The 23,290-nt window shown below is 42.8% G+C and overlaps 1 protein-coding gene across 1 annotated transcript; it reads left to right on the top strand.

The window, feature by feature from the left end:
* The first annotated feature begins 262 nt into the window (after nucleotides 1-262).
* Nucleotides 263-23,000, top strand: LOC131243725 (target of rapamycin complex subunit LST8). The gene is made up of 11 exons (XM_058243253.1): nucleotides 263-441; nucleotides 5,012-5,113; nucleotides 5,215-5,327; nucleotides 18,612-18,681; nucleotides 20,170-20,247; nucleotides 20,378-20,494; nucleotides 20,632-20,726; nucleotides 21,323-21,402; nucleotides 21,796-21,855; nucleotides 21,986-22,160; nucleotides 22,665-23,000. The coding sequence occupies exons 1-10, from the start codon at nucleotides 334-336 to the stop codon at nucleotides 22,111-22,113; spliced, it is 951 nt and encodes a 316-aa protein (XP_058099236.1). The 5' UTR covers nucleotides 263-333; the 3' UTR covers nucleotides 22,114-22,160; nucleotides 22,665-23,000.
* Nucleotides 23,001-23,290: the final 290 nt, after the last annotated feature.

The raw sequence follows: 23,290 nt of genomic DNA, 5'->3' as shown, positions 1-23,290 counted from the left end.
TGTTTATGATGACTCATTCTTGATACATGGCTGCAATATCATACACTTGTGCTGCATTAGCATGTCACACATGTGCTGCAAATTGCCTCCTGAATCTCTTATCACAGAAATCGCTTTGGCACTTCCCGTACATGTATGGATGTAAGCAGAACATTTTTGGTGATTTGGCGATTTTGAATTGCAGTATTGTAGATGCTTCATCAATTAAGAATTAATTTATTTGAATCAAGAGGTAATGATGATTTCTTTTTGTTTTCTGTAGATTTTGGCATATTCTTTTGTCATTTCGATGAATGAATAAATTTTCGGTGATTCTTTGGAGCGGAGAACGGAATGAGTCAACCTTCGGTGATTCTTGCCACAGCCGGATACGATCATACGATCAGGTTTTGGGAAGCGAAGAGTGGACGGTGTTACCGCACTCTTCAGTATCCGGACTCGGTGAGTCAATGGTTCTATACCTCTATCTGTTTCTAAGATTGGATTCCTTTTTATTTTTTTGACACTCCCTAATACATAGACTTGACTTTAACACTGGCTCTTGGAAGCAAAACTGCAACGTGGTTTACAAACCAATCTTTGTATTTGGTTAAATGAAGTATTTAATCCAGAGGAGAGTTTGAATCTTGATTCATAAAAATAAAGGTAAGCTGATTGTTATTCAATACTCAACTGATGCTTTCTATGAGTCCCTTTGATGATTTAGAGTCCTCAAAACATCATAGTCTCTAACCTATTCAAATCCCCAGGCCTGGCTAAGGGATAGCTGACTGGTCGATGAAGCATTTGTAGACTGAGGGATTATGTTAATCCTCAGGCCTTGAATCTGTGCAAGTGGTGGGCCCATCGTTTGGTGATCCAAGCTGTTGTTTTGATGAAGTGTTTGTAGGCTGAGGAATTATGTTAATCCTCAGGCCTTAAGAGTTTGTACAAATGGTGGGCCCATCATTTGGTGATCCAAGCTTTTGTTTCGATCAGCCCCCATTGATGGACAGTGCCCTGGAAAAACTTCCAGATTGGGAGATCCTAGCAATCTGACTTCGGCTTTTTCCCATTGAAGGTGGACCATTGATGTATTCTGTTCATAGCCATCTATTTGCAGGTTACCAGCGGAAGGGTTATAATTGCCTCCTTTGGGGAGATCTTTTGGGCATGGCACCTTCTCAGTGGACCCATCTGATCAATGGTCTAGACATTGAACTGTGGGCCCTGCTTGTACAGACCCAGGCATGAGGCATTAAACATATCCTTATGTGCTGAATCATATAATACCTCTTTAAAGAATAGAGATATCCAGGTCAGCTGCCGATGGTGGCATTTGGGTGGTTGGTGGGGAGAGATAAGGTCCTTTTCATTGACCATCTGAGAAGTAGAAAAATGATAATTCCCAACGCTCCCATTCTTTGCATTCGAGCTGGGAGATGATGTATCACCTCTTTGGCATTGTGGTTTTTCAGTTCAGGTGTGGTGGACTTGGAGGGTCCTTAGTTTTTTGGGCTAAGGAAAATCCTAGATTTATTTCAAGGATGTCCAAGGCTTCAATGAATAAGAGGACTTTATGGTGTCTTTTGCTGCTTGTGGTTTTGACGTTTTGTAGCTGATTGGAAGGAGCGCAATAATAGAACTTTTTTAATTATTCGGAAATGTATCAGTTGGGTTTCACAAAGCAAGAAACTGGGTTGTAAGTTGGGCTTTGTGGCTCAATCTCTTTTTTCATGGGTGTAGTAGGGAGTCAGTTGATCGATGCTAGGGGTGACCTTGGTGTTGTTCCTAGTAAATGATTCCACATGCTCTTTTGCTTATGTAAGGTTAGGTTGTCTCAGTTGCTTTCTTTTTGAATAAATGTTGCCATTCAAAAAAGAATGACATGAAGACTGGCATTTTAATGGTATCTGGGCAAGAATCTGTCAATAGTGTTAACCCCGCTTTCTCAGGTCCTTCCATGAAAAATCAGTCAGTCCATGGACTGAGAGGAGCTAAGGGGGTGTGCAAGTCCACTTGCAAGGGGACTTGCTTCATGATTGGTCCAGCTAAGTGGTGAACTCATCCCATGTTGTAAAACAATTAAACTGGTTACAACATGGCACATGGCGAAGCCATTTGTTCCATGATAAGGTGGTTGTATTGATCCTTCTCTGGTGGGGCTGAGATGAGCCCTGCTAAGGGCATGCACAAATTTCATCTCAAGGGAACTTGCTCTGTGGTGGGTCCACCAAAGAATTAGTGATGCAGGACAATTAACCACATGCTCTAAAAGCTCAAACTGATAGATCATGGCGAATTAATCCCTTTATCTTATAGCCCAGGCCCCAAATCCATGGGTAAGGTTCTCGGCTGAACCCTCCTCTTGGGCCTCAAATCCATGGGTACCGCCCCCTCGTGGGCCCCAAATCCATGGGTTCCGCCTCACACGAGCCACCTGCCTCACACGGCCCCCAAATCCATGGGTTTTGTGGGCTGCCTACCCCGAATGTGCCCCTGCATCTCACGAGCCACTCCACTTGAGCCCGGTGTGAAAATGCCCCCACATTAATTAGTCAATTTGTTTGAAGCGACTGAAACCATCTCTTACTGGCTGAAATGGGCTTAAACACCGTGTATCTTTTAGTTCTGTACATGCATTTTGGCTTGTTCCTGCGAAACAGCTGCATATCATCCTAAACACATTCTTTTTGGTTAGTAGGAAATTTATTCATAAAAACAAACTTCTAGAAAACATACTTGCAGAGTTATCCATTTTTATGTGTCAAAGCAAAAATGGAGGAAAGATTTTCTGCCACCTGTTGCATGATAGGGTTGTAGATTTGGCCAAAACACCTACCGCTACATTGCCTTCCCTGAACATGTGTCACAGAAGCCAATGGCTGAAAACCTTGAAGAAGTTGCCTAGTGTTCTGGAGGATGGTTGAGGTCCTCCAGTTTCTGAACCTGGATTTCCTGAGACAACAGATTCTGAACTGTTAATCTGAATCACCTTTGCTTTCAAGTATGGAAGGTTCAGTTTCTGGGCTAATTTAATTCCCAGAAGGAGAGCAAGGCCTTCTACAAAATTGACTTTTGCGTCCAGAATGCCATGTTGAAAGCCTCAATACCTTTTCCAACAGTGTTAAGAAAATGGGCCCATCAGCTCCACCCACGATCAGTCCCAAATACTGAACCATCAAAATTAAGCTTGAGGAAGCTTGGTAGTGGGAGTTCCCAAATTGATGAGGACAAATGGAGATGGTGAATGACGGTGGTTTCTAAAGTCCATTTTAATAGGGTGAGGGATTCTTGAGGAGATGCACTTTTGGGCGTTGAATTGATTGCAGAATTCAGTAACCTAGGTTGTGATTTTGTCAATGGCAGATTGTGTGGAGATGGATGAATTTCAAAAGATTTACATTATTTCGTTCTAGCTAGATAGCCCAAACTGAGTAAGGAAATATTGCATGCCAAATGACTTTTGAGAAACCTTTACCATCGTATCCAAAGTGCTAATGAAGGAAAGTTTGTTTAATATTGTAGACTGGGATCACAACAGATGAAACTAATGTAGAAAGTGATCCATTGATTCCAAATCTCCTGTGAGAAGGTATAGTGAAGGCATAGATGGGCATGAACTTCTGGTTGACTATGGCAGAGGACAAAGAAGTTGTTCTCAACGATACTGTGATGGAAGAGGTGGTCCCTGGTAGGAGGCTAGGAGCTCTTCCATGAATGACTGTCCATGTAAGTTGTCCTCAACAATACTGTGATGGAAGAGGTGGTCCCTGGTAGGAGGCTAGGAGCTCTTCCATGAACGACTGTCCTTGTAAAGAATTTTACTTGTGGGGTACATGTGAACTTCTAGAAAGACCTCCAGATAAACTGAGTATCGTTGGTGGGAACCATCTGGTATATTGAATGTTTGTAACTTGTAAGTGGATTTTTCAGTAAGTTCACCCGTTTGCAATGGTTTCCAAATCATAGAGTTCTCTTCTGGACGTAGGGGGGAGTTTGTTGAATTTTCTGTTGAAAGTCATTGTCCCAAAGTTCCCAACTTCTGTTGGATGTAGAATTTTCTTTTTGGATGTACTATGAAGACTTCATTTGGGTGGATAATGGTTCGACTGTGTTATTTGTATTAATATGGGCGTGGGGGAGTTGCAGTCAGTCAATTAGGGGGTGTTGGTAATCCAAGGGGCAGTCTAATGTTTAATTTTCTGTTCGTTTCCAATGATCCAATTGATACCAATCTTTTGCTGTGTGCAAAGGTGGCATAATGCTTTCTAAACGGGGGAGGCCGCAGATGATATATTTCTATTGAGCCAATTGTGACCACTTGAGTATGTTCATGAATCACCAATACCCAAAGGTTGCCTGAACCACGAAGGATTCTCCACCCTAGTTTTAATAGTAGCGAAGTATTGGTTGTTTCGAGATCACAAAATTATATGGGAGTTCTAGGAGAGGTCATCAGGGTTAATAATGGTATTTGACTACATTTGTATTCATATGCACATATGGGGGTTGTGGTTGATCAATTGGTGTGGTGTTTCCAATAGTTTTCTGTCAGTTTCCAAATGGGAATCTGGTGAGATATCAATTTGAGGCATATGGTGAGATATCATCCTTCCTCTACCAGTTCTAGAGAGGCATCACCAAAATCGAGATTGATCCTGTTATGGTTGTTGAATATATCTAGTCCCCTCCCCCAGGAATAGCACCTTCCTCTAACCTCCATTGAATGAAGAACATCAAAACTAGATACTGGCATAGTTCTCTTCATAATCTTATCTAAATGAGATGATTCGAACCAAACAGGATGTTCTTTATTCAGGACTGAAAAAGTTTCTTTAAATGCATTTCTCTAGGGTATTGTATGCAACTTCTACTATGAACTTATTGCTTTCTGGGAAAAACGTGATCCATCTCCTATGTGACAATATGATATGTATGCATACTGCTTCCTAGTTTCCGGGCCTTGATGTTTTTAATCTTTTTTATTTTTAAGAATTGAAACCTGATTTACTCAGTACGATGCCTGCAGCAAGTAAATCGGCTTGAAATAACCCCTGATAAGCAGTACCTGGCTGCAGCTGGAAATCCTCACATTCGTTTGTTTGAGGTTAACTCAAATAGTCCACAACCGGTATGTTTATTGTAAGTAAATGAACAACAATTTCTAAGATGGCTCTTTGTGATGTCTCTATATTTTCTCATTTCGAGTTACCTACTTTGTTTCAATTTCAGGTGATAAGCTATGATTCACATACCAATAATGTCATGGCAGTGGGATTTCAATGTGATGGCAATTGGATGTATTCAGGTTCTGAAGATGGCACAGTAAAGATTTGGGATTTGAGGTACTGTAACTAGTTAACATAAAAAGAGGTAGCTTGGAGCCTAGGACATTGATTGTTGTTTTCACAATCTGGATTAAAAATTACACCATCTGTCATCTTATTCAGAAGCTTGTTAATCCTTAACACATAGTAAAGCCCTGTACATGCTGCCACATGTGTGAACCTAGAACACCATAGACGTGAATAATATCTGAGCTGTCCATATGGCAGGCCACATGGTGTAGATTCCCTGACCAAGAATCTGGCTGTGCCTCTCATTAGGTGGGCCACAGTTTTTAGAAACAAATGGACGGCTATGAAGAATTTAATTTAGCCATCCATTTTTAATTAAATTTTTTTTTTTTTGCATATTATGGCACCCCTTACTTTTATTCCAGGAGCCTATTTTTTGAGCCAGGGCAATATCCATGGTTGTTTCTGCCTAATGAGTAGCTCAGATATTCCATGTGTGTACTGTGTTAGCCTGTACGGCAACATGCATGGGGTATGGGTACAGCAGCCACATATGGCAGTGCATACTTCACATTTTTTGATATTGCAAACTGTAGTTATTCAATAATATACTAATTTAATTTCACCATTCACACCAAACGTAGGAATTAGATGTAGATAAGAAGTTAAGATTGCAGGTTAGTGTTGTCATAGAACCTAACCTAATGTAGGTATGGGTACAGCAGCCACATATTTTTCCACTTTATTTGTTTCATTGAGCAAAAATGGGATAGTTCGGGGAATTGTTTGACAATATTTGTAATTGAAAAACTCTCTCTTTTGGTTATTTATGTCATAGGTTCGTAGCTAATGGTAGCTTGTTCAATGGATGCCTGATTTGTGGATCTTATTCTGCTCTCTATTGAATAATGTGCTACATGAGAAGGAATGGCAGGAGTTCCATCATCGGAAAAAAAACCCCTTTTGTAGCAGCGGCAAGGTTTCGCCGGGCTTATCCTACCCTGTTTGTGAAGGGTTTCCTGATGGGTTGGTTCCCTCTTAATATTGAAAGAATTTTCGGGCGTACTGGAGCAATTATGGATGTTGTCATGCCTAGAGATCGACAGACCGGCAAATACAGAGTCCGGATGTTGTCCGAAGCGGAGCTTGCCCGAGCGGTCGACATGCTACATGGTGTGAAGTTTGCGGGATGCCCGCTGTTAGTTCAGAGGACTAGATATGGTCCCTCTCCCTCCTCATCTCTCAAGCCACCCTCGTTAGCCCCTAAGGTCTAGAGACCCAAGTCTCGCCTCCCTCCACCTCCCCTCCCTTCCATGACGGAGGCTCCATCCTTCAAGGATGGTCCTCCATCAGCACCACCATGACGACAGTCCTTATATCTTACCCGATACTTCCGATTCTCCCCCTAATCCTCCGCGCCCTCTCCTAGTTTCTGACCCCTTTTTGGATAGGATGGGTGCTCCTATCACGGTTAATATGGAGTAGTTTCGAGAGGCCCAGGTGGATCTTAAAGACTCGTTGGTTATTATCTGTAAAGAAGGAGCTTCCCTGTCTCAGGTGAGGGATTGGATTTCAGATAGTACGGGATTCCATCTAGGTAACTATAAGATTAAACCGCTTGGATATCAAGAATTATGGCTTAGGTTTTGTCCTGGGGTTAATCCTAAAATGTTGTTAATGGCGAGCCATCTTCATTCGGGAGGTCCAGTTGCCAGAGTTATGAGATGGGAGGAATTTTCGATCTTTGGTAAGGAAAATGTCTGGTTTTAGGTTTGGGGTATTCTGCTGGAATTATGGTATGACGAGTTCTTTATTGTTGTTGCTGCTTATCTTGGTTCTCTCCTTGAATTGGATGAGAAGACTAAAATTGGGGTTATCAGAGTTCGAGTTAGACGACCGAAGGGTGTTGTTTCGCCATCATCGGTGACGGTGATTGTTGATGAGAGGATGATGGAATTCCCGGTTCTGATGGAAGCTCCGGATGCTCCGTGTCCTCGGTGGGGCGATCTTTGGCGGGTTAGGGAAGATTCTACACCGGAGCCATCGTTGAAATAGGCGAACTTGGAAGAAGGAGCACAACACCCATGCTCCAGTGGATTTCCTCTTCGCCACTCTGACACTGCCAGCAGACGAAGTGACCGAAACCTTCATTCGTTCGAGCCACGTGGAGACCCTCAGCCGTATCGGCCGTCGTCGCCTGCTCTATCTCCCTCGCGTCTCTCGAGCGCATCGATGATGACGTCAGTGCCTACGACGCGTGGCCAGATGTCAGCTACGATCGGACACGCGGATACGCCAACTAACGTTTATCCGGGGGATATAACAGCGAATCCAACCTTTATCCAGTCACAACCAGGGATTCATTAGAAATCTCAGTCACCGGCTTTTCAGGGTCCTTATCTTTCGCCGTCCTCGACACGCAATACGGGACGCGTGGCTAAGGATGATGTCTTGAAGGGTATCTCTCATCCGGATGCTCGACAAGTGGCTTGACAGGTGGCAAAGTTACGTATTTCCCCTTTTTCTTCGTGCCCTCGGGAAAGCAGATACGGGTCTTTTGGAGACAGATTGGAGGATTATATTGCTTTGTTTCAGTGCATAGAAAATAGAGGCAGACCTTTTTCTATGAGCAGAACTCTTGGTAAGCAGTTGGCTAAAAGGTCTACTTCCCATGAGCTTCAACGTCTTGAAGCTTGTCCTGGATTCATTTCAGCCTCGATGTCCAATTCTAGGAGACAGGGTAGCCGGGGAAGCATAGTGACTCAATGAAGATTGTCTCTTGGAATGTTAGGGGGGTGGGGTCCAGGCATAAAAGAAGCCTAATCAATGCTTCTTTAAGCAGAAAAGATCCTGATGTTGTCTGTCTTCAGGAGACTAAGGTTCCTTCGTTCTCGGACAAGTTGTTGTCTACTCTGTGGAGGTCTATTGACGCTAAATGGCTGGCTTTGGATATGGTGGGGAGTTCAGGTGGCATCCTTGTCGCTTGGAAATCGTCCAAATGGACCCTTATCTCTTCCCACAACGGGGCCTTCTCGTTATCTATTGTTTTCCAAGATAAGTTTTCTTCGTTTCAATGTCTTGTTTCGGTTTTTTACGGGCCTAACAACACTTCTCTTCGGTCTCTTTTCTGGGATGAGTGAACTCAGGTTAGACTTATATTTCCAGGTCCGTTTTCTGTTGTGGGAGATTTTAACGTCACTCGATTTGCGGAGGATCACTCCAGAAGAAGAAGACCTTCTTTTGCTTTGTATCGATTCTTCGAATGGATTCAAAGTGAACAGCTAATTGATTTGCCGCTTATGGGTGCCAGATTCACCTGGACAAATGGTCGTGCGACTCCCATTTAGTCTAGGCTGGATAGATTTCTCATCTCTCGAGATTGGATTGAGATCTTTCCAACAACCAAACAAGTGGCCCTTCCTCGCACCACGTCTGATCATTGCCCAATTCTTCTCAGCGTCGACGACGACAATTGGGGTCCCAAACCGTTCAAGTTCAACTCTTCTTGGCTTTAGATTGATGGTCTTCGGCCGAAGATTATTGATTGGTGGGTTTCTTTTCAGGTGGAAGGTTTCGCGGGCCATATCCTTGGTGGAAAACTCTGCCTTCTAAAATCTAAGCTTAAGCAATGGTGGCAGGAGGAAGATATTAAGCGGGAGTCAGAAATCAATGCGCTCCTCGCCGAGCTTCAGAAATTGGATTCTGATTTCGAGGGAATTCCGTTGTCAAAACAATTCTTCTCTAAGCGAATTTCTATCATCCAGACTTTGTCAAATAAAGCTCTGGAAGAAGAAGCTTCTTGGAGGATTAAATCTCGAGTTAAATGGATCGCTGAGGGGGATAAAAATACTAAGTTTTTTCACAATATGGCCAGTATGCATGCTCGGGCTAAGGCTATTTTTAGCATTTCTGAGAATGGGAATAGAATTGAGGATAGGAATGTGATCGAGGAGATCGCCGTCTCTCACTTCTCTGCCCTCCTATCGTCTGAAAACTGGAGCCGCCCTCGTCTTGATTATATCGATTTCAACAGATTGAATGAAGGAGAAGCCAATCTGCTCGAGTCCCAGTTTTTTGACGAAGAGGTGAAGGCAGCTGTAGATGCACTGGGTAGGGATAAGTCCCCGGGTCCGGATGGGTTTCCGATGTGCTTTTATCAACAATTCTGGGAGACTGTCCGCCAGGATGTTCTTCTTTTCTTTCACAAATTCTATTTGAGAGGCAGATTATCGGAGGGTTTAGGTGCCACTTTTATTTCCTTGATCCCCAAGGTGGTAGGTGCTGCGTCTTTTTTTTTTTATTACAGGCCAATCAGTCTGATTGAGAGTCCTTATAAAATCCTTTCTAAAGTCTTATCAATGCGGCTCTCCACAGTTATTGGAAATCTCATATCGCCTAATCAGACTGCTTTCATTAAAGGAAGACAAATTACGGATGGAGCTCTTATTGCTAACGAGGTGCTCCACTCGTGTCACAGGTCCAAATCTCAAGGTATTTTCTGTAAGCTGGATATAGCCAAGTCATATGATCATATTGATTGGGACTTTCTGCTGTATATGTTAACCCGGATGGGGTTCGGGGTTAAATGGAGACAATGGATTGCCGCCTGTATTGGGTCCGCCCATTTCTCTATTATCCTTAATGGGTCTCCTAAAGGCTTCTTCAAAAGTTTACGAGGTTTGAGGTAGGGAGACCCTCTCTCCCCTTTCCTGTTTCTAATCGTTGGCGAAGCTATGTCCCAAATGCTGAAGAAAGGGTAGGAGAATAATATTCTTTGTGGTATTGCGATGCCTGGTGTGCCTGATCCCCTCACTCACATTCAGTTCACGGATGACATTCTCATATTTTCAGAGGCCTCTCACGAAAAAATCGATAACCTCTTACTTATGTTGCGTTGTTTCTAAGCCGTTGCGGGTCATAGGATCAACATGAGAAAGTGGAAGTTGCTTGGTATTAATGTCCCTCCTCCCTCCGTCCAGAATATGGCCGATTCCCTTGGATGCCGAGTTGATTCTTTTCCAACAGTGTTTGTTGGTCTGCCCCTCTCTGTGGGCGCTCTGCCGACGTTCATGTGGGACAGGGTAATCACAAAATTCTAGAAATATTTGGCCTCTTGGAAATGTAGGTACTTATCCTTGGGCAGTCGTCTGACGTTGATCAAATCTGCTCTATCAAGTCTCCCCCTCTACTTCATGACGATGTTCAGATGTCCTGGCCCGGTTTTCAGGCGTATGGATAAAATTAGAAGAGATTTCCTATGGTTTGGGAAGGAAAATCAAAAGAAGTTTCACTTGCTTGAGTGGAAAGAAGTCTGTAAAGTCTTCCGGGAGGGTGGGGCTAATGTTAAGAATCTCCAGCTTATGAATTCGGCTCTTTTGGGGAAATGGGTTTGGAGATTTGCAGCTGAAAAGAATGCCCTCTGGGTTTCGATAGTTAAAGGGAAATATGGCGCTTCTCGGGGAGGATGGTGGCCGAGGAAATCCTCGTGTTATAAGGCTTCTCACATCCGGCGTGGTATTCTAAAGGTTAGACAATCGGTTATTGATACTGCTACATATGTGCTGGGTAATGGCTCCTCAATTAGATTTTGGAAGGATATTTGGATTGGTGAAAAACCTCTCAGATTACTATTTCCCCTAATTTATCGCATCTCTCATGACAGAGGAATTTTTATCAATAATTGTTGCTACACTACGTCGGCGAACTCAGTTTGGGACATCAGATGCACTTGAAATCTTTCTGATAGCGAAGCCATAGAGTATGTGAATCTGTTGGAATCTATATATCATTCTTCGATCTCGCCCTCTCTGTCTGACAGTATCGTCTAGCCGTTGGAGAAATCTGGTGCTTTCTCTGTCAAATCTCTTTATAAGATTATTTACCCAACTAAGCACGATCTCTATGTCGCTACTCCGTGTATTTGGAAGTTCCAAGTGCCGCCTAAAGTCATTTGTTTTGGGTGGTTGGCGGGTCACAATAGAATTCTTACCATTGACAACTTGGTTAAGAGGGGAATGCCGATTACCAATATATGTTTAACTTGCATGTGTCAGGCGGAATCGGTGAATCATCTGTTTGTTCATTGTGGGTTCATATTGACGCAGGACAGCCCTAATTATGATGCATGCTCATGGAGATAATTAAACAGCGGAAATAAAAGGAATAAATGATCTAAAATTCTAACAATAATCATCATAACTGAGAAAATCATAAAGGAAACATGCAATGGAGCGGGCCATCACTACAACCATGGAGTATGGAATTCAATTACTACTTAGGTTGGATCCGGCGAGGGATGAGACCTCCCGATCTTGCATGGTCAAACCCAATCGATCAATGAAGATCACTAGTCCGAAGAACCAAGAAGTTTCTCGGATTAGGGATTTGAGAATTTGGGGATTTAGGGTTTAGATCGGTTCTCAAGATTTTGATCGAAGAGGAATTAGCCAAAACAAAAAAATAGAAGAAAGAAAGTTATTACCTTGAGGAAGTTGGAGGGGCACAAGAAGAAATTAGAAGAAGAAGATCAAGGGGAGAGAAGAAGCACCATCAGAGAGAAGAGAGGAAGGAGGCAACCAAAGGGTTTGCTTTTCATTCATCAATAGTTGAAATTCGTGTTTAGGGCTTTACCCCACTTAAATAAGCAAATAAAGACATAAAATTACTAAAATACCCCTAGGATAAGCAAATAAAGATATAAGATTACTAAAAGACCCCTAACTAAGTCAAAAAACGCACAAATAACATAAGTATGGAAAAATTTGGACGCTTGGTCTTCTTTCTCCAATCTTCCTTCACATGTGTCTTCCCTAAGTGGGGTCTTCTATATGCCCAATCACATGTGAAAGGTCTTCAGCTCCTCAATATTCACCTATCCACAAGGACGACACTTGTGGTTGGCGCTTTCTTTGTTGGTACACCTTGAATGCACCTGTGTCCGCATCAATTCCCCTCGGGTGAGAAAAACTCGACTCCGACGAGTTGAAACTTTTGTAGCGCTCGAGTAGATCTGTATCAACACCTTGCAATGCGTCGCCCGACAGCCACGTAGATTCAGACGATGGTTTGTTTTTCCACCTGACAAGATACCTTTGGAAACCCCCATCTCTCGTGGATACTATCTCGTCATCCAAGATTTCTTCAATTGCTTCTTTATGGGTAATGGGTGGAGGAGGGGGTGGAAGGGGTTGGGTAGCAAACTCAGAAAAAGGCCATGAAAGGGACGATGTATCAACAATGGGAGTATGGGCACGGACTAGATCTTCCACATTAAAAGTTGGATTAATGCTCATTTCAGGTGGAAGGGCAACCCGATACGCGTTGGACCCAACCTTTTGTAATATCTTGAATGGTCCAGCACTACGCGCTTGTAATTTCTTTGCAGATCCTTGAGAGAATCGCTCTGGCCTTATTCGCACCATTACATAGTCTCCTTCTTGAAATTCTTGCACTCTACGATGAGAATCAGCTGAAACTTTATAATCATCATTACTCTTATTTAACCGCTGTCTAATATGTGTATGCAAATCATGAATATGGCGTGCGAATGCATCGGCTGACTCAGAAGACCTTTGGGTAACAGACATAGGTAAGAGATCTATGGGCATTTTAGGTTTATAACCACTTACAATTTCAAAAGGACTCAACCCTGTAGATCTATTAACTGACCCATTATAAGCAAGTTCAGCAGGTGGTAAAATTAAGTCCCAAGTCTTAACATGTTCACCCACTAGACAACGTAGAAGATTTCCAAGGCTACGGTTTACCACTTCAGTTTGACCATCTGTTTGTGGGTGGTAAGCAGTAGAAAATTGCAAATGAGTTCCCATAATGTGCCACAGTGTCTTCCAAAAATAGCTAGTAAATCGAACATCACGATCAGACACTATGGTTTTAGGTAACCCATGGAGACGCACCACACCATCAAAAAAGAGACGAGCAACATGAGACGCATCTGACGTCTTCGAACATGGGAGGAAATGCGCCATTTTAGAAAAACGGTCCACAACGACAAAAATGGAATCGTGCTTTTTAATAGTCTTGGGAAGCCCAAGCACGAAGTCCATACTAATGTCCTGCCACGGAGCATGTGGCACTGGCAATGGCGTGTACAGCCCAGTATTTTGCTTTCTTTGCTTTGCCAACTGACATGTTCGACACTGCCCTAAAACTTTGGCTACGTCTCGCTTGAGGCTTGGCCAATAGAAACGATCTTCCACGAGGGCAATGGTCTTATCACGACCAAAATGGCCAGCTATCCCTCCTGAATGAAGCTCCCAGATGAGGAATTTACGAAGGGACATACGGGGAATACAAAGTCTGTCTCCCTTGAAAAGAAAGCTATCTTTAAGAACATATTCACCCATAATATGCTGGTCACTAGAGAGCGACGCGTAAGTACCCCCAAAATCAGGACATGAGGTATTCATCTTTCAGTTGCTCAAATCCGACTACCTCTACACTCAAGGAGTTGAGCAACGCCACTCTCCTACTAAGGGCATCCGTTGGTTTGTTTTCAACCCCGGCCTTGTGTTTCAAAACAAACGAATATTCCTGAAGAAACGCTACCCACTTGGCATGCCTTGGGTTGAGTTTCTTCTGAGAATGCAAATATCTCAAAGCCTCGTGGTCAGAAAACAAAACGAATTCTTGCGGTAGGAGGTAGTGTCGCCAATGTCTCAGGGATTGCACTACCGCATAAAATTCTTTGTCGTAAATGGAGTATTTTTGTTTTGCCTCATTCAGTTTCTCACTGAAATAGGCCACTGGGTGTCCTTCTTGACTCAACACTCCACCTATACCGACACCAGACGCATCGCACGCTACTACAAAGACTTTAGAAAAGTCAGGTAGGCGCATGACAGGAGCTTCCACCATCTTGCCCTTAATTTCTTTAAAAGCCTTGACAGCGGCTTTAGACCACATGAACTCTCCTTTTTTCATGCACTCAGTAATGGGAGCCATGATCGTGCTAAAACCCCTAATGAACCGACGATAAAAAGTTGCTAGGCCGTGAAAGCTTCGCACCTCATGAATGTTCCTTGGTTCTGGCCACTCAACTATGGCCCTAACTTTTTCAGGGTCTGCGCGCATCCCTTCAGATGACACTATAAATCCTAAGAACACAACTTGGCTAGACATGAATGCACATTTCTTAAGATTAGCGTACAACTTTTCCTTCCTAAGGACACTACAGACCTTCTTTAAATGTTCAAGGTGTGATTCCTTAGTGGTACTATAAATAAGAATATCGTCAAAGTACACTAGGAATTTTTCGATGAACGGCCTCAAAGCTTGTGTCATCACCCGCATGAAAGTACTGGGTGCGTTAGTCAAGCCGAAGGGCATGACCAACCACTCATACAGCCCATCTTTCGTCTTAAACGCCGTCTTCCACTTATCTCCTGGGCGTATACGGATTTGGTGATATCCACTCTTGAGGTCTATCTTCGAGAATATAGTGGACCTGGCCAACATGTCAAGCATATCATCAAGTCTAGGTATAGGGAACCTATACTTGACAGTAATTTTATTTATGGCACGGCTGTCCACACACATGCGCCACGTGCCGTCTTTCTTTGGCGTCAACAATGCAGGCACGGCACACGGGCTCATACTCTCTTGGATGAAACCCTTTTGCAGAAGCTCATCAACTTGCTTCTTCAACTCTGCATGCGCTGCAGGGTTCATCCTGTAGTGAGGAAGGTTCGGTAGAGTAGACCCTGGGACAAGATCTATGGCATGCTGTATGTCCCTCATAGGTAGCAATTCATTCGGTAAGTCTTCAGGAAATACATCACTGTATTCCTTCAGGACCGAGGTCACCTCACAGGGCAACTCTGATGGAACCTCAGGTGTAATTTCTCTAGCCACAAGGGCATACACCATAGAATCCTCCTTAGCCTCTTTTTCAAACTCTCTTGCGCTGATTATATGTAAAGACTTAGGTTTGGATTTCCCCATTTCTCTAGGCTCACTTGCCTTCTCATCCTTCTTCTTCCCTAGTGTATTCTCAGGTGGCATGGGATTAAGTTTGATCTTTTTACCATTATACATAAAAGTACACGCATTCGAACGGCCAAAGATCGTGACATCATTATCGAATAGCCACGGTCTACCTAGGATAACATGTCCCACATCCATAGGTAAAACATCACACCACAGGGACTCTTTGTATGACCCAAACTCGATGGGGACTAGACATTGTTGGGTGATAGGTAGGGATGTCTTGTTAACCCAAGAAACTTTATACGGTTCTGGATGAGGTGTGGATTTCAGTTTTAAGCGATCTAAGGTGCTAGTGGAAATCACATTCTGACAACTTCCACTGTCCACTATCACCTTACAATTCTTTTCACCACACTTGGCAATAGTGTAGAAGATAGTGCTTCGACGCCAGTCAGCACTACTTCTAGACTGAGCTAACACACGCCTGACTACTGCAAGCGTTACGTCTCCATCTACTTCTTCTTCATCAGTAAGTCCTCTTTCAGGGTGATACTCTTCAACTTCATAATCACCCTGGTCATCTCCACCTTCGTGGGGCTCGCCTATAACTAAGGCTCTCCCACGGCTCTTCGTAGGACACTGATTAGACATGTGGCCAAGGTTGCCACACTCATAGCACCTCACTTGGCTCATATTACTAGGACCGGCACCAAGAACCCCTTTGCCCTTGTCTTCCTTAGGCCTAGGCGGAATGGTCGCCTGTGCCCTAGGTTGATTACCAATATTAGGTCTAGTTCCTTGGGAACTAGATCTAGCATTGGAGTCTCGGGACTCAAAACGACGAACGACAGGAGCCTTCAGATATTGGAACTCCTGCACGACTTGATATGCTTCATCTAAGTCCGTTAAGGGCCGAGTAATAAGCTCGCGCTGAAGATCCGCACAAAGGCCCGTCTTAAAACGCGAGAGCGTTACTAGAGGGTCTTCTCGGATATCACATTGCATCACATACTCTTCAAATTTAGCGATGTAGTCAGCGGCAGGCATTGACCCTTGGCGTAAGGATTGCCATTGGTCAAGGAGCTTCTGACGGTATGAGAGAGGAAGGTACTTCTCCTTCAACTTCTCTTTCATCTCATACCAATGTGTGATAGGAGCTCTACCAACTCTCTCTATCCTACGCTCGGTGTTAGTCCAGAAGAGCTTGGCTTGACCCACAAGCTTCATCTTAGCAAACCGCATTTGACGGTTTTCTGACATGCCATACCACTCAAAGTAGTGGTCCATGTCAGCAACCCAGTCAAGGAATGCCTTGGGATCCAAGCGTCCATCAAAACTCGGGGCCTCAACTCTCACACTCTTCATCGCACGCTCATCTGGATCATAACGGTCTTGATGACCACATGTGGCTCGTGCCTCTCGCACCACACCACGACCGTTACCACGATCTCTATCCTCACTACCACCACGTGTGGCAGCACGTTCTTCAATGATTCCTTCCACTTGGGAGTGCGCATCTTCCCCTACAGCGGGATTTTCCTTTTGGAACGCCTCTAGTTGCTCCACCTTAGTCATGGTTGTGGTAATTTGGTTCTCAAGGCGGGCAAACTCACGCCTTTGACCTGCTTCTAGAGCGGTTATCTTTTGTATCAATTGAGCAAGTTGCTCAGATAACTGCTCGTTATTCATGGTAGGTTGAAGTCCGAAACCTCTACCTCTTCTCGTGGGCATACAATGAAGACTTGAACCAAACTCTACCTAACTAGACTACTAGGTGTTATGACTTTCAAGATGAATGCGATGAATGCAAAACTACTATGAACAGACACAATTAAGTTGAAACAGGAAACAACTCAAATCTGAAAATTTTCCAGATTAGGAACTTTCTAAAATTGGAAAGTTTCTAAAATTGAAAACTTTCTAAACCTGGAACTTTCCTAAGTTAAACCTAAAAAATCAAAACCCTAATTTGATAACTCGATCTAGACAAAAACCATGCAAGCCTAGGCTTTGATACCAAATTTGACGCAGGACAGCCCTAATTATGATGCATGCTCATGGAGATAATTAAACAGCGGAAATAAAAGGAATAAATGATCTAAAATTCTAACAATAATCATCATAACTGAGAAAATCATAAAGGAAACATGCAATGGAGCGGGCCATCACTACAACCATGGAGTATGGAATTCAATTACTACTTAGGTTGGATCCGGCGAGGGATGAGACCTCCCGATCTTGCATGGTCAAACCCAATCGATCAATGAAGATCACTAGTCCGAAGAACCAAGAAGTTTCTCGGATTAGGGATTTGAGAATTTGGGGATTTAGGGTTTAGATCGGTTCTCAAGATTTTGATCGAAGAGGAATTAGCCAAAACAAAAAAATAGAAGAAAGAAAGTTATTACCTTGAGGAAGTTGGAGGGGCACAAGAAGAAATTAGAAGAAGAAGATCAAGGGGAGAGAAGAAGCACCATCAGAGAGAAGAGAGGAAGGAGGCAACCAAAGGGTTTGCTTTTCATTCATCAATAGTTGAAATTCGTGTTTAGGGCTTTACCCCACTTAAATAAGCAAATAAAGACATAAAATTACTAAAATACCCCTAGGATAAGCAAATAAAGATATAAGATTACTAAAAGACCCCTAACTAAGTCAAAAAACGCACAAATAACATAAGTATGGAAAAATTTGGGCGCTCGGTCTTCTTTCTCCAATCTTCCTTCACATGTGTCTTCCCTAAGTGGGGTCTTCTATATGCCCAATCACATGTGAAAGGTCTTCAGCTCCTCAATATTCACCTATCCACAAGGACGACACTTGTGGTTGGCGCTTTCTTCGTTGGTACACCTTGAATGCACCTGTGTCCGCATCACATATCCTCCATTATCGAAGATTTTTGCCATCATTTCTCGGTCAGTTGGTGTTCTCCTTGCTCAGCTGCCGATCTGCTGCTTGCTTGGAATGGTCTCAAGTTTGGGAAATTGAAGCTCACGATATGGCGAATGGCCATTCTCGCCATCTAGTGGGCTGTGTGGTACGAAAGGAATAACAGATGTTTCAACAACACTTCTTCTTCTGCTCCGTCTGTCGGTTCTAGGGCTAAGAGTTTGGTGATTGAATGGGCTGCTTGTGTTAAATCTCTGAAAGATGTGGATTTTAGTTTATTAGGCCCTTAGGTGCCTTCTGCTATCTCAGCAGTTGGGCCTTTTTCTGTTTTTTGGTTTTTTTCTTCTTGTCTTCTGTATCTGTTTCTTCTTTTAATGCATTTTCAGTTTGTTGCCTTTTAAAAAAAAAAAAGTGCCCTGTGCTTATTTTTCCAATCCACCATTACACAAATTGTATTTCTCCTCTGTGTTAACTTCTTAAATTCATTTTTTTTTTCAGGGCTCCAGGTTGTCAAAGGGAGTATGAAAGCCGTGCAGCTGTTAACACCGTTGTTCTACATCCAAATCAGGTCAAAGTCGAACATTGGAAGCTCTTTAATCACTTTTTCAGACACATATTATGTCATTAACATGAGGGCTTTATCTGGCTCACAATGCTGGTTCATCATAATTTGCATCCACACAGCTGTAGTGTCTTCAGCATTGCCAAGTGTTCTTGAATATGGGACTTGGGACAGAATCTGGCAGCATTTTGAATGCACTTGCAGCATTTCTCTGACACGGGCTCACATGTCAAATCTGATTTATATTGGGCCATTATAGAATCTAGATTTTTGTAATTCTGAAATCTGTTGTATGTTTATTGTTGAGCCATTTCTTCATCTCTGCATTTTGTTCTGTTCCTTTGGTTATCCTTTTCTTCATGGGAACTTGAAAGGCTTCTCAATACAACCATTCAGGAACACTTTAATTTTAAACATTCATGTGAAAGATCTCATATATTTATGTTTCAAAATGCTTCGCTACTTTCCTTGAAGTTGTTGCAGTAGGGGTGGCAACGGGCCAGGCTGGTCCATTGGGTTTCAGGTCATGGCCTGATATGGGTCAAGCTCGGCCTTTAGTAGAGGTTGCATGATCCTTCTAACTAGGTGCCACTCCTGCTTTGATTCCCGCATCGAGCTCCCACTTCCTAGCTGTTTATACTCGCTAACATTTTAACAAAGACACTTCCCCACTTCCACACCCAAATCTGCTGCCAATTTGCTTCACGCTTCATGCAACTATAGGTCGGATTGGCCTGAATTTAAAATAATAATAATAATAACAACAATAATAAATGGATTGGGCCTAGGCCAAGTTTTTCCATACTATTTGAGGGCTGACGTGAGCACTTGCCTGTTTATAATGTTAACGGGTGGGCTTGGACTGGAAATCAAAGGCCCAGTTGCTTTGTGCCAAGCCCATGCCTGACTTTTCGGCCAATTAATAATGGGATCAGGCTTGGACTGACCCTGTCCCGGACCATTTCCACCCCTATGTAGCAGGGTCATCCAGTTTTATTTTACGATTTTTAGGAATCCAAGAATAGGTATTATTCAAGGTTCCGCCCAAGAGTTCCTATAGTTTGCTTGGGTTTTCAGTTTGTTCAAGCAGGACCCATGATTCAATGACTGAAACTGTTCATACGATGGGTCCCAACGTGGATGGCTCATGCATAAAAATCCTAGAGACTGGAATATCCTAGCCATCAAATTTTTTATAATTTTTTGGTTGAGTATGGATTGTTGCAATATTTTCTTTCTTTACCATCTAGTTGTTGGCTACCAATAGGAGGGTAATGATGTTCTCATTTGAGAGATTTTGGTGCACAAGCCATGCATAATGGGGCCAATCTCATCAATGATTTGGATCACTGAACCATGGGCACCATTTTTACAAGCTGAAAACATGTGTGCACTGTAGAAACTCTTGGGCCAAGCGTTATATAAAATCTCATTGAAGAACTTATGGTTGTTATAGAGTTAATTTATTTTGTCGGTTTACTTGTGATGTTGCAGACGGAACTAATATCCGGGGACCAAAATGGAAATATTCGCGTATGGGATTTGACTGCAAATTCATGCAGCTGTGAGCTGGTAAGTTTTGACATTGCTCATTTCTTCAAGAGTGAAATTTACATGTCAGAGCCTCATTTTGCTCTTCCATTCATGATTTCTATTATTTGATTCCAAAAGGCATGTATGAAGATATCTCTTCAAATTGCAGGTTCCAGAGGTAGATACAGCTGTGAGGTCTTTGACAGTAATGTGGGATGGGAGCTTAGTTGTTGCTGCAAATAATCACGGGACTTGTTACGTTTGGCGCTTATTGCGAGGAACACAGGTAGCTCCATTGTTATGCAGTGGAATTTAGGTTTAAGCATTTGAAAAGCCCAATAATTCATTATTTTTCTGATTTTACCCTGGTATCACTATAGTCTTTGGTATTCTTCATGCAATCCGAATACTCTTCTACTGCAGACTATGACCAACTTCGAACCACTGCATAAACTACAAGCACACGATGGTTACATTCTAAAGTGTCTGCTTTCCCCAGAGTTCTGTGAACCTCACCGGTTTGACACCTCATACCCTTTTTCCTGAAACATATTTTGTTAAAACTGCAACTTATGCAAACAAGTTCACTGAATTTCACAGATTTAAGGGCAGCAAAGAGTTATCATCCTCCCAATTTGTGTACCTTCTTCATGGCATATTTTTATGATGATTCAAACCAACCATCCACCAGTATTTGGTTGATAACCAGAAATTGCCTTGATCTGATGATCCTTGCCATCCCTTCAATGAACTTATGCTCATAGAATGTGAACCATGGCTAAATTTTGTTTATCACTATCCATTTGTAGACCACCAATTAAATGCTTAGGATCGTCCAGTTAGTGTTCCTTGTCTATTCGTGCATCAAGTTTGGCCCCGCTGAATGGAGATCTGGATCTTGTCCATGTATGCCACATGTTTCATAAAGATGTTGGAGGATGTTAACTCGGCTGCAATTGCTGCCCCAGGTTTAACATCTCATATTTAATTTCATGAAGCATTTCTGCTTAAACTTCAATCAATTTATTTGTAGCAAACTCTAATTGTTTCTGCACTATCCCATTTGTTTTCTATATTCATGCATCTTAAATCCATGAAATGAAAATTTTTCTAGGTATCTGGCTACTGCATCATCTGATCACACCGTTAAGATTTGGAACGTTGATGGTTTCACTCTGGAGCGAACTTTGACAGGTAAGACTGGGATCTGGGTCGCAACTGCGTTGGGCTGGACCAAAGCATGTCCAGGTCCAGCTCAGGCCATCAGCAAAGGATCTGGATTTTAGTTGAGCTGGACCCTGCCAAATATTCATCCACCAAAGTAACAAGTTGGGTAGGGCCTCCTTGTAGGCCCTTTAGCCAGATAAGACTTCAGGTCCAGCCCAATTAGTTATCAGGCCTGAAAGTCAGGCCCAAGTCCAACCCACGATCCTTACAGCAAAGCCTAAAGCTGGCTGGACTTGGGCCAGCCCATCCCATTTGTGACCCTTGGCAAATCCCTCGCCAAGTTCCCATTTCTCCCCTCCCCCCCTACACATGAATAATCTTCTGTTCATCTCTTTTGAGTATTGGATTATATATCCACAGGGCATCAGCGCTGGGTATGGGACTGCGTTTTCTCAGTAGATGGTGCATATTTAATTACAGGTATCGTATAATTTGTTCATTCATTGGTTTGCTGACTTTCCTTGCAACTCACATGGTTTTTTTTTTTTAATTTCTCCCGCTTTTATATTTCTCTGTTGTTCTAAGGATCAGAAATTGTTACCAATTGCAGCTTCTTCTGATACGACTGCGAGGCTGTGGACAATGGCGACGGGGGAAGCCATCAGAGTGTACCAAGGGCATCACAAAGCCACCGTTTGTTGTGCTCTCCATGACGGTGCTGAGTCATCTCCATCATGATCCTGACTTGCAATGAACTTTAAAGATGTGTATGGAAATGTTCAATGGTGAGAGTGGTGACATTTCCATTTTCTATGTTTTTTGTTGGGGGAAGGCCTGAGCCCCAACAAACTTTGATCTTGCTGATGATTTCAATTCCATATATGCTGGGCTCATTATTTGTTGATCAGACCATTGCTCTAATGGGTCCTAAAGTTTCGATTGGGGATGCCCCAAAAAAATTCAGATAGAAGGATCGTAATCCTGCAATTAGTGGCCTAGAAATAATAGAGGGTTGAGGAAAAAAAAAAATGAAGCAATGGTCAACATCTGATGACACAAGCAACAAAATATCGAATGGTTACAATGCTGGGGTCTGTGATATTTTTGGAGCATCCCCCTCAACTGTAAAGTCCATTGGTTCAATTGTCTGGATCACTGGAGGATGGGCCCCACATGCGTGGAACTGAAAACATCAGCAAACTGTTTTTTTTTTTTTTTCTGAGGCCAGATGCCAATAATTCCTATGTTCGTTTATCGTTCTAAGTATCATGGTTTATTCATATGCGCAGCTTCATCTGATATTAACTGGAGACTGGATGATGGCAATGGAGGAAGCCACTTCTCTTGTGCTCCCTGTAACAATGCAGAATCACCTCCATCATGAACTGGACTTTTGGTATGCTTGTATTACATGTACAGAAACATTCAATCTCGCGCATGTGTGTATCATCCCTGGCATGAATTTGTTCTGTCTTGGACTTGAGAACTATGAACCATCAGTCTTTTGAGATGGCCTCTCTAATCATGCAATCTGATTTATTGCTTATTAGAGACTATTTGAAGGGTTGGTCTCCTTTTACAACTTAAAGAGTTATGCACTAAAATGATATTCTGGATTAAGCTTATTCTTTCTCTTTCTTTGTCAGATTTAATTACATGCTTATGACTGATCTGGATCCAAAGCTGTAAATGCTTTTACTGATTCCAGGCCAGGGAGTTATTTGATACACTCAAGTGTATGACAGTCAGACATATGCACTTAGCGATTGAACACGTGTCATGCACATATCCAAAACTTAACCTCCAAACCATGGGACCCACAGTAGATAGGTCATAAACCCAAAATCAAAGAATTACCTCTATGATCATTGATTGGGCCCTTGCCACCCCCATATTTCAGGGCTTCTCTCACTGG

This window comes from Magnolia sinica, chromosome 4 (genome assembly GCF_029962835.1).
Source record: "Magnolia sinica isolate HGM2019 chromosome 4, MsV1, whole genome shotgun sequence".
Taxonomy (NCBI): Eukaryota; Viridiplantae; Streptophyta; class Magnoliopsida; order Magnoliales; family Magnoliaceae; genus Magnolia; species Magnolia sinica.
Note: the sequence above shows the minus strand (reverse complement) of the source record. Positions and strands in the feature narration are given on the sequence as shown.